Source organism: Necator americanus, chromosome IV (genome assembly GCF_031761385.1).
Source record: "Necator americanus strain Aroian chromosome IV, whole genome shotgun sequence".
Taxonomy (NCBI): domain Eukaryota; kingdom Metazoa; phylum Nematoda; class Chromadorea; order Rhabditida; family Ancylostomatidae; genus Necator; species Necator americanus.
Window position 1 is genome coordinate 20,514,889 of NC_087374.1, and position 16,819 is coordinate 20,531,707.

The 16,819-nt window shown below is 43.7% G+C and overlaps 5 protein-coding genes across 5 annotated transcripts; 4 read left to right on the forward strand and 1 right to left on the reverse strand.

Annotated features, from left to right (window-relative positions):
* Positions 1-266: 266 nt before the first annotated feature.
* Positions 267-623, reverse strand: RB195_002092 (uncharacterized protein; the record flags this gene model as incomplete). The annotated part of the gene is made up of 1 exon (XM_064199176.1): positions 267-623. One exon carries the CDS (start codon positions 621-623, stop codon positions 267-269), a length of 357 nt encoding a protein of 118 aa, XP_064055057.1.
* A 406-nt stretch (positions 624-1,029) lies between these two features.
* Positions 1,030-1,362, forward strand: RB195_002093 (uncharacterized protein; the record flags this gene model as incomplete). Its single annotated transcript, XM_064199177.1, has 1 exon — positions 1,030-1,362. One exon carries the CDS (start codon positions 1,030-1,032, stop codon positions 1,360-1,362), a length of 333 nt encoding a protein of 110 aa, XP_064055058.1.
* A 2,794-nt stretch (positions 1,363-4,156) lies between these two features.
* On the forward strand, positions 4,157-4,582 carry RB195_002094 (uncharacterized protein; the record flags this gene model as incomplete). Its single annotated transcript, XM_064199178.1, has 1 exon — positions 4,157-4,582. The coding sequence occupies one exon, from the start codon at positions 4,157-4,159 to the stop codon at positions 4,580-4,582; it is 426 nt and encodes a 141-aa protein (XP_064055059.1).
* Positions 4,583-8,764: 4,182 nt separating this feature from the next.
* Positions 8,765-9,382, forward strand: RB195_002095 (uncharacterized protein; the record flags this gene model as incomplete). Its single annotated transcript, XM_064199179.1, has 1 exon — positions 8,765-9,382. One exon carries the CDS (start codon positions 8,765-8,767, stop codon positions 9,380-9,382), a length of 618 nt encoding a protein of 205 aa, XP_064055060.1.
* Positions 9,383-10,447: 1,065 nt separating this feature from the next.
* On the forward strand, positions 10,448-16,813 carry RB195_002096 (uncharacterized protein; the record flags this gene model as incomplete). Its single annotated transcript, XM_064199180.1, has 4 exons — positions 10,448-10,616; positions 16,015-16,057; positions 16,605-16,731; positions 16,787-16,813. The coding sequence occupies 4 exons, from the start codon at positions 10,448-10,450 to the stop codon at positions 16,811-16,813; spliced, it is 366 nt and encodes a 121-aa protein (XP_064055061.1).
* Positions 16,814-16,819: the final 6 nt, after the last annotated feature.

The following is a 16,819-nucleotide window of genomic DNA, read 5'->3' on the forward strand; positions in this document are numbered from 1 at the left end:
CATCAGTACAACAACAGTATTGCAGCTTTATCCTACCGTGACCAGGAAGCTAGGCGGAGTCGTAGTACTAACCATAAGTGTTTCCAGAGCAGAAAAAAGCGAGTGTCCGCGAAGGCGTGGCCTACTCTGCCCAGAGATGTGGTGAGATGATTGGGTCCAAGTCAACTAGGTTCCAACGCAATAAGGATAGAGGCACAGTAGTTACAACATAAGCTGGAACTGAAGAGTACTGTCCTTTCAAAAGTCCAAAATAAGCGATAGCTGAGTTAACATGACGTGAAGGACGGACAGTTGCGTAAGCGTTTGCGCGGTACAACAGCGACGTCCTTCACGCAGAACCTTTTACTGGCGATTATGTGGACTATTTCACTACGGTACCCTCCACCGGGTGACTCCCATGCCCAGTGTAGAGAGGAGGGCTTCTGGAATTGCGAGTTCCCATGGATGGTCTTAGTCGTCATGATGAACTCGGAGATCCTCTCCCCCTGGTCATTCCATTGTAGGCCGTGGGTCCCGATGCGAAGTTCCTCCGGCGTTCTTCTTGGGCCAACCTTGGCGTTGAAATCGCCAATTATGACCATGTAGAAGGCATGATCTTCTCGGTAGAACTTCTCCAGGTCCATATAGAAAGCTTCGACTTCTTCTTCTTCGTAGCTTGATGTTGAAGCGTAAGCGACTCGTGTTCACGAGGACGCCAACTCCACCAACACCTCTACTGTCGCATGTTCCTAAGAACAGTTCTTCTCCAGTTTCATATACAGCGTTGAGAGGGTGACGTCATCTCGTCTCGGTCAGTCCGATGACGTCGTAGTTGATCTTCTTGGCTTCCATCATCAGATCTTTGATGGCCGCTTCCAATGCAAGCGTACGTGCGTTATAAGTACAGATCGCCATCTTAGTCCTTTTCCGTTTTGGTAGCCTACATGACTCCTGCAACCCTGTCCTACCTGGCGCTACCGTACCAGGCTTTCCTCCGGAATCAGGAGACTCTTTTCTATTACTGTGTTTTGCGTAAAAATTTTAAAACCCATGGGCAGGTTGCAAGCCTCTAGTCCGATGAGTTTCTGGGAGAACTTCCGTTCTCACGGAGTGGACATGTGGAGCTTATTTGTTGGAGGCGACTCCAAACCTCCCTCCCTCCCTTGCACCTCCCAGTCACTTGATTGCAGGCTTTTGGCCGGACCGACGTGCTGGATACAAGGATGTCATGAGTCAGTCCTGGCTCAGCAGAAACAGGGAGTCCATCCCCTGAATCCACCTGCGTCTCTGGGCAAGCACAAGGTCGCTTCTGGTCTGCGATTAGCCCCCTATCCGCCGCCACCCGGGGACGCGCCACGTAGCCTCGCGACTAACCGGCTGTGATCCCTCTAGTGAGGGAGATCCGTGGTAGATTACACAGTCATACAAACAAAAAAGGAATTCTTATGGCTAAAAAGGAGAAAGGAACTTCGGGCCTGCGACAACTATGAAATATATGTATATTATTCGCCTATAAATCTATTTCTCAAAATGAAAATAATAAAGTCGATATAAGTTCTTGGTCCACAACTCCAATACTATCGTCATACCGATGATGGTCACCTATGGTGACCCCACTGCGACTCAAGTAGTTATGAGCGTGGTCCGCTTATAGTAGCTCTTGATTGATATGTGTAACACATACTTCGCCTTGGTTGCTCACGAGTGGTCTAGTTGCGACAATAAGCATCCACTGAACCACCTATTTATTCATCGGAACGATACGGGCAAAGTTCCCAAGAGTCTTTGCACCCTACACATTTTGGTGCATCTGCTAAAATAAAGCCACGTCTCCTGCGTCAAAGAGTGATATCTTTGGCCCCTGGAGAAAGAGACTAGCTCATCGAGCAACTTATACGGTCAAATCAAAGACTTTGAATCGCATCAGATTCTTCCCAGGAACTGAGCAAAAAGTCGTTCTCTTACAAACGTAACTGGTACGCAGATCACTGTCAAGAAACAGCTGATCGTACCTCTGTCAGAGCTACAGGCAACGTTCATCGCTTTTGCACATGCATAAAAATGGAAATGGCACTGCATTTCGACAGAACACCAATAGTTCTCGGCGCAACGATTCTGAAAACTTTAGTATCCCGTTACAAGGAGTACACTAATTAGGTTGAATACTCAGTAATAGATCAGGAATCTGTAGGTTAGGTTGAATACTTAGTAATAGATGACGAATCTTATCAGAGCTGCCCATCAGCCACAGCACTACTACAAAGTAGCATAAAGCAAATAAGTGAGGCAAGAGAAAACTTCAAAGAATTGTATAACGAGGTTAGAGGTGAGTATAAAAACTGCAAAAACAAGTCCGAAAGGAAGGATTTGATGATTGAAATTGAGCAAATTGAGGAATAGTCACAGCTACAATCAGCGATAGCTGAAGCAAACGAACTAACCTTCATGTTATCATAGCACCTTTATAAAACAAAAAATATGCGCGAAAATATGGAAATCAAACTGAGATACATGTACCTGAAGCCCCAAAATGACTATAACACCAACAATGAAGAAAATGAAGAAGTGGATGGCGGAGTTGATAGCACAAAAGAAAACTGTGTGTGAGACATTACACTACCATCTTGCTCGCAAGACCCATCAAATTCAGCATCCACATCCAATATGGCACAGCGAAGAGGACGCTGAGGTCAATAAAGTTTCCAAAAGCCACACTACTCAAATTTTAAGGGAATTCTGACGACTTTGCAAAATACTGGGCTATTTTTTAAGCCCTTGTCCATAACAATGAATAACTGGACGTTATGGAAAAGATACTCCTACTCAAAGAAAGTCTAAAAACAAGAACACTAACTACCATTAAAGGCATAAAACGCATTCCTGAGTTGCAGAAAACTACAATTAGTTGATCAAGACTTTACAAGAGAATTACTCCAATCACCAACAGTCCAACAGATCACAAATACTCAAAAAATTGGTCAGCATGAGAATGCGAACAATTCCGTCGACAACTGCTCTGCAACATTTGTTCAAATCAGAATGCCGAAAGCAACTAGATGATTCCTGCAGGATATGATGTAAGGAAGAAATGCGACCCAATGTGGTGCGAAACAATCAACAATTCGCTGAAGACATCATAAAATCTGTATTAGTGACCAGTCAATCACAAGACCGGCAAACAGATGATGACCTCATGAATCTCTTAAAAACAGTGACAGTTCGCGGCCTAATCGTAACTGCTTGTTCTGTCATAAGGACAATCATGTATCAAGGCAGTGCCGAACGGTCACGGATCAAAACATTCGCCGCAGGATACTCAAGGAGCAGAATCGCTTTTGAAAGTATTGGTCTCGCAATCATAGTTTGCCAAAGATAAGACTGCTTAATGTGTGCCATATGAGCACCACAAAAGCACAATATGAGCCTCTACTTTAAAACCGAGCAACTCAGCCAAAACAACAACTCGAAACCCAAATTTGTTCGTGTTGGCTAAAATCAACAAAACCAACACAGCTGGCAAAATAGAGAAGAAAACAATCGAAATATTCAACAAAAGTTCAAACCAGTAAATACACAGGTGTCTGTGGAACCCCCACAGATCAAGGAAAACTCCATTCAGCACAGTCAAACTAGTAAACAACTAATACTAATGACTGCTGAAAGCAATATTCGGAATACCAAAAAAACAGGCATATGAAAAAGTATTATTTTTCTTCAATGCTGGTGCACAAAAAACAGTAATGGAAGAAAATCTTGCAGAACAACTCGGTCTACCCAAGAACACGACCGAAATCTGCAGAAGGTTCGGCATTGGCGGGCATGACGAGTGCTTCGAAACTCATATGGTTCCAGTAAAACTAGGAACCGCTTTCGGAGAAGAAATCTGCATAACCATACAGACCAGACCAGTCATAACAAACGGATTTCCTTCAGTGAAATTGAATGCAGAAGACATTCAGTTCTTAAAAACAAACAGTATCTGTCTAGCAAATTCAAAGCTTCGTGGTGAGCATCAAAATCCACGCATTCTCGTTGGACTGGACCACTACCACAATTTAATTACGGATCCAGCAAGCGGAATCCGAACACCATCTGGTTTTCATGTAGCAAAAACAGTCTTTGGACTCACAATATATGGTCGAGGAATCAGCAAAGTAAGTGAGACTGCTAACACAGTATGTCACATCCTGACAAGAATTTCGAAAACACGGAACAAGAACTCCCACAGAAGGTGTTTGAGTTGGACGGTCTCGGTATCCTGCCGGAAGAAGCTCAGGGAGACGAAAATGTTCAAAGATACTTTGAAGAATACTCGAAATTGATCTTAATTGAAAACAACATCGAATCCCCTTTTCCGCTGAAGGAGAATGTAATTCAATTGGAAAACAGCTACCTAGTAGCTATAAGAATCCTTGCGGCTGTAATCCTTGGGAAACGTCCTCTTATGCAATTCCAAACAAAAGCAGTGGTACTGCGATCTTGTGAACAAATATGTCAGCGAAGGAATCGTAAAGACCTTTCATACAGCAGACCGCTTTTGCGGCTGGAATCTATTACATGCCACATGCAAGGGTATGGAAACTATAGGAGAAAGTCCCTTTAAAGGCACAACTAATCTGAGGTGGTGCGGATTTCAGATGGAGTATTCGTATACGGGGTCGTAGATTATGGAGATCGGGGTGGTTCCGCTCATCTCTCCCTGAATCACTGCAAGCAGACGGCCCCTGAATGCTGTTTTGTACGATGCCTTCTATTGCAGCGTGCCACCTTTGCACGCGTAACGTCTCTTACTGCCTATCGGGGCAGTCCGAATTGGCTTTCGATGATTCATAGGGCGGAGGCAGCGCAAGGGTGGCGCGCTGCAATAGAAGGCAATAAGCACAAAACAGCGTTCAGGGGCCGGCTGTTCGCAGTGATTCAAGGAGCGATGAGCGGAACCACCTCCATCTCCATAATCTACGACCCCGTATACGGATACTCCACCTGAAATCTGTACCACCCAAGATTTGTGGTATGCTGCCTTTAAGGATAGTCTTTGACGCTTCGTCTGAACTAAAAGGCCACGTTAGCCTAACGACGTCATCCGAAAAGGGGAATTTTTCGTTAATAGAATACACGACATTCTTACCTCCTCAAAGTTCAAGAAGATCCTCTTAAGGTGTGATATTGAGGCTGCCTTCACGCAATCCCGATTGATAAACGCACACAAGGATCTATACAGATTCTTGTGGCTTCAGAATGTTAGTCACCTACCAACAAAAGACAACATCGTCGAATATAGATCTAGAAGGTTGCCTTTTGGCGTTACAGCTTGTCCAAGTATATTAAACGCTAGTCTGAGCGTCCCGCTCAAGCCGGACTTCAGACTTTCTGTGGTGTTTGCTTCGCTTGCCTTCACTGATCAGCGAAAATTAATATTAGTATTGTTAATTCTATGAAATTGGACTTCTTTATCTTCAACAATCTTTCTTCCTTTTTATATTATAACTAAAAACGAAAGATTTCATAGTCTTTATCTAAACGCGTCAGTTCTACGTTTGGAGAACATTCGAACTTCGGCTTCAAACATTCTTTACGAATACATTATAGACAAAATTTAAAACTATCACTCGAAATATAGGTTCTCCTCCTGTTTTCCCCAAAAATTATCAAGGAATGATGTTTTGGCATAAAATGACGTGAAAGACATCATCTTTCTGATAAAGATAACATTCCACGTCAGATCACAAAAACATCTTGCTATTAGCAGCCGTTTGCATGCGTATTTCCACATTCTGAGAACGGCATGCTACCAACTTGAGGCGAACGAAGAAGGAAATAGACACGCGGAGGAGTCATAAAGGGGAAAAGCAAAGCTCCCAGTGGCCACGGATATGATACATCCCATCTACCTTTTGCGACATGCACATGAAATTATTGCGCACCATTTTGATGCCGCGAGACCCGTCGCATCCTCTTCTAGAGGTGTTTGGCGCCAGCGCCGATCCGACGCCGATGGACCCGTCGCACCCCATATAATAGCTATATGGCGCCGGCTCACCACTCCCACGCCGGTGGACCCGTCGCACCCGCTTCTATAGGTATCTGACGCTGGTGGACCCGTCGCACCCCCTTCTATAGGTATCTGGCGCCTGTGGACCCGTCGCACCCGCTTCTATAGGTATCTGGCGCCTGTGGATCCATCGCACCCGCTTCTATAGGTATCTGGCGCCTGCGCACCAATCCGACGCCGGTGGACCCGTCGCACCCGCTTCTATAGGTATCTGACGCTGGTGGACCCGTCGCACCCGCTTCTATAGGTATCTGACGCTGGTGGACCCGTCGCACCCCCTTCTATAGGTATCTGGCGCCTGTGGACCCATCGCACCCGCTTCTATAGGTATCTGGCGCCTGCGCACCAATCCGACGCCGGTGGACCCGTCGCACCCGCTTCTATAGGTATCTGACGCTGGTGGACCCGTCGCACCCCCTTCTATAGGTATCTGGCGCCTGTGGACCCGTCGCACCCGCTTCTATAGGTATCTGGCGCCGGCGCACCAATCTGACCCCAGTGGACCCGTCGCACCCTATTTTATAGCTTTCTAGCGTCGAGGCACCAACTCCCGTCGCACCCCCCTTTTTGAATTTCGTGACTGACACACACACACACACACACACACACACAGACACGTGAGAGAATAAGCCTGTTATTATATATCATGATCATGATCATGATAATCATGTAAAAAAAATGTAAATCTGTACATCTGTATGATAATATACTTTTGCAAGCAGAGTCAGTTTCTGAAGCTGTAAGAAAGTACAAGAAATCAAAACCTCTTCAGAAAGATTAGAATGAATATACGTGAGAATATCTCAAATTCTGAAGTAAACTCAAGAATTCCTAATTCCGACAAACTCCGATCTGGATCAATGAAAATACTAGGAGTCCATTACAATACTATCACAGACAATTTTACTGTGAGAACAAGATTCTCCCACAATAAAAAGTTGACTAAGAGAGATGTCGTGGGCCAAATCAGTTCGATTTATGACCCAATAGGCCTCACTGGACCACCCACTGCTAAAATGAAATCCATAATGCGAGAAATCCTTGATTCAAAAGTGGACTGGGAAACTCCACTCGATCAGAATAAATATATGCAACGAATGTACAAACTGTGTAAAAAAAAGTAGATCTAGAGACATTATTAATTCCTAGGTACGTGTTATCACCCAGGATAGGTGACCAAGAACGCCTTTGGCTGTTCGCAGATGCCAGCAGGATGGCAGTCGCAGCTTGTTCATACTTACATAAAGTAATGTTCATAATGTTCATAATGTATTAACCCTGGCACAGTTTCTGGCCTGATCAGTGGAAGGACGCGATTGACCCTCAAAAAATGCCATCAGGCTATCACAAAATTAGAGTCCTCGGAATCCTCATAGCAGCTAGATTAGGATCCAACGTATTATCAGTTGTCAAGCAAAAATCCAAAAAAAAATCGTGGTGCTGCGGTCAAATTCTTCCATGAACACTGAAAACACTACAGCTGATGCTGGAACCAGAGGGCTGACAGCACAAGAAATTATCGAGCACGACTGGATCAAAGGACCACGCTAGCTAGAAAATCACTATAGCAAGTGGCCTATCAAATCGATAAACGAACAATATATGAATATGACATCCTTGAGAATGAAGGAATAGAAACAATGGTTAATACTACATCGGAAGTAACCAAATCAGAAAAAAAACAACAAAAACAGCTCATGGATCTTAAGCGTATTTCGAAAATCGACAACGTGCTACATGTGTCGGCAAAGGCTGCAAAAAGAGTGAAAAATTGGGTTGCAAAGCCAATAAAAATCGCTCTTCACCGATAAAGGTATCAGAAGTCGAGAAATTTTATAGCATGTTTGAAATCACCGTACTGACATGATGGTCATGTCATGGTCAACGCGGGATGCCTTCTAAGCAAATGCATCACCCCATGAATCTGAGGTGGTACGGATTTCAGGTGGAGTATTCGTATACGGGATCGTAGATTATGGAGAGGCGGTGATTCCGTCCATTTCTCCCTGTATCAGTGGGAGCGGACGACTCCAGAATGCTGTTTTTATGACGGCTTATGTTGCAATGCGCAACGTTTGCGCTCCGGCTAACCCTACCCCGCCTGCGACTCGTCGAAAACCTATTCGGACGAGTCGCAGCCGGGGGTTGAGAGGCAACGGCGCAAGGGTGGCGCGCTGCAATTGAGGACGTGAGAAACAACGTTCCGGGGCTGTCCGCTTCCACTGATACAGGGAGAAATGGACGGAATTACCCCTCCATAATCTACGATCCCGTACGAATACTCCACCTGAAATCCGTGCTACCTCAGATTGGTGGGGTGATGTCTTTAATCATGAACACAGAAGTATTAATCTTGACGCCTTAAAAAAGCGACTACAGCTACTAAAAAAGTGATAAACTGATTATTTGCGATCAGGGCGCAATCATTCGGCACCACTCCTATCTTCAAAATGCCTCAGTTCCGTATGACAAAGTCACCGATTTATATCCCAGAGTAATTGGAATTATCCACGCTGATCGTGCAGGATATTCACATCAAAAATGGTTATTGTGGCAAAGAGCAAACGCTTTCAATCGCAAGACAACACTTTTGGACTTCACTTCCCTCTTACGTATTCAGCACCTTCCTGAAAGGTTGCGTCATCTGCGGAAAATACCGAAGTCTACCCTCCGAAGCAGGGATCATGCCTCCACTACCAAAGGACAGAGTTATAAAGTCCACACCATTTCAAAATGTTGGATGTGTCAACAATATCTCCAACATTCACTGAACGTGTCCCCAAAATAGCCTGCGTGAAAGGAAAGATCAACATCTCACCTCCGAATGGTTCCTTCCAGCTATGTTTCGATTACCATTGTCGAACGTTCAGTGAGGTCACAAAAAACCTCACATACGTATTACTAATATCCCCTCACAACGATCAAGTAAAGGTTGCACTCACAACGCTAGACAACCACAGCATGGAGAAACTTGAGACAACATGCAATCGACCAGACTTCTGCAATCGTCACCACTTTCTCTCAAAAGCTCTTCTAGGCAACCCTCACTGTTGGCCTGCAGGAGCGATCGGTACCCTAGCAGTAGTGGTTTATATTTCTGCCGTGATTCTGACTATTTTATTCTGGTCAATGTACAAACCCAGACATGCTAACAAAGCTGTACTACTGGAACAACCACCTATGGTTACTACACGACACAATCGTAGTAATAGCCCCAAGGCGTTCGTTCCCGCAGCACTTCCCTTATGCTGGTCTAACTGCAATATGCCTAATTTTAACTGCCGTTCTCACAAGTGCGAATGCATTTCAACACGTTTGCATGCGGCACTCATCGAACCTCATTTGCAATGAGCAAAACTTATGCTTCTATCAGAACAATGAGAAACTCTTTAATCGTCTTTCCTCCAAAATTTCCATACAAATCAACCATTCAAACAAAATACTTGGGTTCATAAGGGTCACCAAAAAACTAATAAGATTGACCTGCTCCAAGGTCCTGGAATTCTTCACAAGAGAGGCTGAAATGCGTGTATACCACGTTGAAAGATGTGCACAAGCAGGGTCATGCATTGACAACGAATGTCACGCAATGCTATCTAACGAAACTGTCCACGAACTGAGAAAGTGCAAGAAGTACTCAGGTTATTCTGGTTATATCTCGATTTGCGGTGGCATACTATGTAGTTGCATATTTCCACATCCTGCATGTCAGTTCTACAGAGCCGTAAATCGACCCACATCTCGATCAATCCGTAAATCGACCCACATCTCGAGGTGATTAGGTGTGCAGAGTGGACCGCATCGATTGAGCTCGAGATCGAGGTAATCTTAATGGGGAAGAATACGAAGAAGTGTATTTATGTTTTCTTGGTATGCCAACGAGGTTTAGGTGAAACTTTATTTATTGGCCTGACAAACTCGTCTTTTTCAAGGGCCTGAAAGTGGTTCGAGGTCTCTGATACCATGCATTTCCCATCAAACTCCTCTCTCCGCCAAACCTCAATATTGTTCCAAGTACACGCAAGACCTTCAAAAAGAAAACAAGTGACAAGTTTCACCGGCTAGTGGGGTTGGTAAACTACCGCGTTCTTAAGGATTGTCACCAAGACGAATGAGATCTACGCACTGTGCAGTATCCTTAAGTATCTGGATAACGTTAAGGTTTTGCATGTGGAGCAATCTTATAGCTCACAAAGTGTTACGAACGGCAAGAAGTCACTGCTAATTGATAAGCATTCATTTTTGTTATTTATGGACGGATTCCTGATGGAAATCCAGAATACTTCCAATGCCTTCCTAGCAGATATTTCTTTCTCGTGCGCTAATATCGTACATTTTACTTCAAACTCATTTCCATCCATCATTTTTGTGGCGTCCTAACGGTGTCATCGAACTCCCTCGCCTTTTACCAGCCAAATGTTCCTTGATTGGGATGTTCACCAGTACCATTATCAACATCATCTTGCAGCTGTGCTCGCAAAAGAGTCCGGTGTATATCAGCAGTTAAGGAGTCAGAGACGAAGGGAATGCACAAAGACACTAGTACTTAAGGATACTGCACAGTGCGAAGATCTCATTCCTCTTGGTGACAATCTTTAAGAACGCGGTGGTTTACCAACCCCACTGGTCGGTGAAACTTGTCAGTTGTTTTCCTTTTGAAGGTCTTGCGTGGTGTACTTGGAACAATATCGAGGCTTGGTGAGGAGGAGGAGTTTGAAGGGATATGCATGGTATCAAAGACGTCGAACCACTTTCAGCCCTTTGAAAAAGACGAGTTTGTCGAAACGTCAGGCCAATAAAGAAATTTCAAGAAAAGAGGACTTGCAGATTGTTGAACAGAATACGAAGAAGGTTTCGTTGATGAGATCATATATGACAGAAGTCGTCGAAAAAATCAACATCATTGTGATATCCTTACAAAACCCAACGATCACAGCAATCAATCAGCGGTGTGCTGTCTCCGAAAACGCAGCCTTCATATTACTGGACAGATTTGTTGTGCCAGTGGAATGCAGCGATGAAGCCCAAGCACAAACTCAGTTCTCTGCTTGCACAAATTGTATAAGGTGTCACTGTAAAAACACTCACAGGTGCAGAGAAGAATCCTTGAGTCACCTAGAAAACAGCTAACCGACTCCTTTGCTATGTGGCAAAGGGCAGATCAGTCGTCAACCGATTCCTCGATCAGCTGACAATCAGCCACAAAGAACGACAAAGATTGATTTGGCTTACCGATCTAGCGGCTGCCATTGTTACCGGTCCTCTGGTCCTCTTGATTCGCCCGCTTGTGGACTACCAGCCAAAGAAAATGCCAGAGCTGGTTTAGACCGCGCAAATATAGATAGAGAAAGTCAACAGTACCGCAGTAGTATAGTGCAGGCTTTGTATTTCGTAGTGCAGTACATGACACGGGTTTGATCTCGTGTTTAACACGGGAAATATGAAAAATGATCATCGGTTTTTAAAACGTTATCTATAACGTTACGTTACCTGTTGTATATACATGTCAATAATTATGTTCATACACATTCGCACAAAACCATACTATCTCGGCAGGCTCTCTCGAGGAAATATCGTTTTGGTCAAAGCACTCCATTTACAACTATGTACCTTCTCGGGAGCCAACAGTCAATTACAACCTTCTTATTATGCACTTAGAACCTTAATGCACCCTTAGAGACAATAAAAGGTGCATCCAGGCTATACGTCGAGAGCGGGCCGGATATGAGCAGACCTCCTAACATGTATAAATAATGGTGAAAGGCATTAACAGATCATCAAATAATGTCATCTCCTGCCTTTAAAGATGATCTGCCTTTAAAAATCTCGACAGATGCGACATCGCCAGACTGCTGCACCACCTACCGGCTAGGCTGGACGCACCCGAAAAAGCCTGCAATATCCTCCTACAGCGCACTTCGTCCCAAGTCGAATTGCTGACGGAGGGCGCACGGAGACGAATGCGAGGTAAATTGTGGAAATTTCCACACTTTACCTCGCAAATCTGGAAAGCCAACGTCCGCCTACAGCGCCACACCAACAACGCCAGCCAGCCATCGACACCAGCACCCCTGCAACAACGCCTGCTCGTAATCACACCACCGAAACCGCTCGCCAAGAAAAAGAAAAAAAGTTGCAACACTCGTGATAAAATATGAATTATAATTAAATTCGTTGTATGTTCAATGCTGATTTGTACATGTCTTTACTGTCTCTCCTCGCGGCGCAGTATCATCATACGATGATGGTCACTTATGATGACCTCACTGCGACTCAAGTAGTTTTGGGCGTAGCCCGCTTATAGTAGCTTTCAATTGACATGTGTTACATATGCTTCGACTTCGTTGATCACGAGTGGTCGCTGTTTGTGGCAATAAACATTCACTTAACCACCTATTTACTCATCGGAACGATACAGGCCAAGATCCCAAGAGTCTCCGCACCCTACTCATCTATGATGCGTTCACCATTTTTGAAACACAATCACTACGCATGATTTTTGGCACCCCTCTACGTGACACAAAGCGTATAAAACTTCCTAAGAATGCTCCTGTCGATAAGTTTTCAACAGCTTCGAGGTGTACTGCTCTTGTCGTTAGGCACGCGTATAGGCACACACACACGCTTTTTCTTGAGTTTTTGAAGTGAATGGCCCCATGAAGTCACACCCAATGTTTTGAAACTGTTTTGAGATAAAGACGCGATCTCTTGCGAGTGGCGACATTACTGTGGCGCCAAGGGGGAGTCCTTGGTACTTTTTGCATGTTGTGCATTTGCCCAAATACTTCTTGAAAGCACAGGCAAGGCACAGAATCCAGAATCTTTGGTGAACAATAGTTAAGGTATGATCTTTCCCACAGTGTGCGCTTTCATTGTGAACCTTAAGCAGGACTAGTCGAACCAGTTCGGATCTTTGGGGATGAAGATAGCTGATTTTGTTTTCAAGGGAAGATACGCACTTTGTAGGCATGATTCAATTATTCAATTGTCCCTTTCCGGTCTTGGATTACTTTCTTGCCACGAAATTGTTTCCTCTTTTGTGCTGGCCACTTCTGAGATTGTATCAATGGACCTTAACGGCCATGTGTTTTGTTCTAACCAGCGTGATCCATTCACCAAGTCATTGTTATTGACATCTGCAGGGTTGTGTGAATATCAACATAGAAGAAATCTGAGGGGATGCCTTCCGTTTTAAGTTTGTCCTGTTAGTTGTTTATTCTTTCGCGTTGACCTGCAACGAATATGTGTAGTTTTTTTTTTTGCTGATTTCAACCACCACAGAACTACTTCACTATCTGAGAGGATAGAAACTTGTCCGATATGTCCACACATATTGGATATTACCGACCTGCCAAGGCGTATTACCATGAGAATACCAACTAGTTCTTGTCTTGGAATAGTCGGCACTGTTTCAGTGGAAGTTTTGTTTCTCCACTGATTAACGTAGAGACAGTGCCGGTAAAAGTACAATGAAGATATGCGCATATTGCTATCGCCACATTATTAGCGTCGTCGAATATCCACAGACGCATTTTACTACCTTATTGAGAGATGGATCTGAGAACCGAGATTACTGCGTTGTTGACGTCTTTGCAATGTTTGTTCCATCTTTCACAGATGGCTGGATCAACGGTATCTCTCCATTTTAGATCTTTGTGTTCAGACACTTTTCTCATTACTGCTTGAAGTTTGACACATGGAGATGCAGCAGTCCGATAGCATTATAAACCGGGTTTATTTGACTCACGATTTCCTTTTTTGTCAGTTGACTGACTGGTTGGACATGTGTTGTATCTTTGAAATTATCTCGGATTGCCTCACGAATCAGTATTTGAGAGTTAACCTCATTTGAATTTTGCTTTTCACCCTTGTACAGCGGGTAGTGTTACCGAGTTTTACACTCATTCTGTCCAAAATACATCTGCTTAATGTCTAATCGAGCAGTCAGCATGAATATGAGGCCATTTGCCTCTGCAATCGCTACTTGCAACTGAGATTCATCTTCAATTTGCTGTACTTCGAGCATTAAATCTTTCTTCTCTGATTAATTTTTGCAATCTTTATGCTCGTCTGTTATTACATTGTATAATCTTTGCAGATTTTCTCTGCCTTCTCTGATTTGTGTAATACCTCTCTGTATGAGTGTAATTGCTGACTCACATTTTTCGCAGTTCTCTTCGTCCACAGTAAGACAATCAGCTCTTGTTGTGTACTACTTGGTTTTGGAGACAAGATATTTGAGTGTTGATGCGCCCAGCACCATTGGTGTTTTGTGGAAATGAAGAGCCATATATTTTTTATTGGCTAGACTTTCCAAAATTAACTCTGCTGTGATCAGTCAGCGATTTAGGTCCAGGTACTGTGTGTGTGTGGGGTGCTGAGACTCTTGCTATCTTTGCCCGAATCGTTCCGATGAATAAATATGTTTCAGTGAATATTTATTGCCACGACTAGACGACCACTCGTGAGCAATGAAGGCGGAGTGTATGTGAAGCACACCAAGCAACAGCTACCATAAGCGGGCCATGCCCATAAACTACTTGAGTTGCAGTGAGGTCACGATAAGTGACCATTATCGCTAGATGATACTGGGTACGGGAGCGAGATTACCCACGATTGAGATGAGTTACTCTGATTTATTTCAGAGATTTAGCTCCAGGTACGTTGTGTACGGGAGAATATTTCCCAAATGTGGAATGAATCAACTGATTCTAGGTCTTTGGTTTGACCTTTATGCTCTTTATTAATGAGCTAGTCTCTTCTCATGGCCTTAGGTGTTACTCCTTGACGCGGGAGTATTGGCTTTTTCTAGCCGATGGACCAGACTATAGGATGGGTGACTAAAGACTTAGGGTTTTTGTACCCGAAGAGACCGCGTCGGTGGTTCAGTGGAATATATTTATTATAGAGTAGAGACGACCGCACCGTATCAACCAAGACGAAGATATTTTAAAGCACACCAAGCAACAGTTAGAATAAGCAGGCCACGCCCATAAACTACTTGAATTGCAGTGAGGTCACGATAAGTGACCATCACGCTAGATGATATCTTCCTCATACCTCTGTCATGCTTCAGCCGAAGAAGCATCACTCTTTCTCTGTTGAACGCTTTCGGTGCCGCTTATGTGCAAAACATTGTTGTACATGACAGATCACGTCCTGGAATTACATGATTTTATTTATGGTCTCCATGGTGCTCATCGCAGTAGTCAACACTATAATCCTCTCTGTGGATCATCCTCATCGGGACCTGCGTAACCAACTACGTCCCAGTGAAATCAAAGCCAAATTAATGAGTCCTATAGAAAATCCAATATTTGAGATGATGCCAAGAATTAATTTGCAACAATTTTAGACCGGTTATTCGATTATAATAGAGGGATCCTCACAACTGGAATTACTCTCGACTTCCTTAGTACGCAACAGAAGATGCCTTGAGGGAATGTCCCTATCCTCCACTGGTTTTGTTGAGGTAAATGCTCGATCTTGTGACGATTGTTGGTGTCATAAGCCATATTTTCGCACACGACAATATCTTAGAGGTCCGTTTGCTGTCTCCTATAGTGCTTTTATCCTTGGAAATTGGTCTTATTCTGGTGATTTTTATGCAATATAAATTAGTCAACAATATAATCACCATGGTTAGTAAATACAGTGATCTACCTATTGAACAGGTTAGCGACCCTATTTTATCAGGGATCCTCGAAGTTGGCAAAGTTTTTCTTTGATAACGAAGCTTTTGTTTCGTCTTTGCGCGGGCCACTCAAATTAGAGAATTACCCTCGATTCTTACGATTGGATTTCCTGACGTAAATTTATCTTTGAAGTCTGTGCCTCCTTGAAGTGAAGCAGCCGTGGATGGTGAGAGCTCCAGTGATGTCCTCCCTCAACGCCCTTTTGAAATTTGTGGCTGCTTCCGAGACCGAAGCGCGGCGGCGGCATTCGTTGGTTCGAATTCGCTTCAACATCGTGACTGGAGTCAGGGATTAGCACCGTCTTCATAAACTTTTGCGAAAAATGTTCTAGGTATGAGAATGTTCTACAAGTACCTTATGACACTTTTTGTGTAGCTATCAATACTTAGATGTTCTAGTCCAGCTAATTTTAGTTTTTTTTTCCAAACTTTCTCTTCGACCTTTTAAATAACTGTTCCGTCCATCTGTGACTTGAGATTCTTAAAAATTTTCTAAGAAGACTGATAAAAGGTAGAAGTGATGTCATGTTAATTTCGTCACCTTTGTTTTAAAGCAGTTTTTAAAGTTGTCTGCAAACATCTGCATTATGCCCACATACTGCTATCACACCTCCGCGAAAATCACTTTGTGTTTCCTTTTATTCGATTGTTGCGCCATTAATATTTCTTGGGAATATTTTCATTTACCGCGCGTTTGCTTTCCCGCCCTTCTCGCCGTGGTGCGCTGTGAGGTGTATAATAGGTCTAACATAGCCGTTCGTTGCTAGGCTCGTTGAGTGTGATCCCCACGCTCTCGCTCTCCGGTCATCTAAGTGTCGTGCTCTTTGGAATAACCGCGACTAAAAATGTCCATGTGTCTCTTCTTCATACTTTGTTCAGGGTGGCCACTGGTCGACTGTTCATTCCCCAGTTGATATCGCGATCTTTCCTATTCTGCACACCCAGATTATTTTGGAAATATTTTCTTTCAGTGCACTGCATTCGTAAGCATTATCGAACACACCAGGTTAGAAATAAAAGATTCCGACTTAATTTGTTCCGGAATGGTGCTAACCTTCTAGAAACTATTGCAATTTTGGTTCTTCTAAATTTGG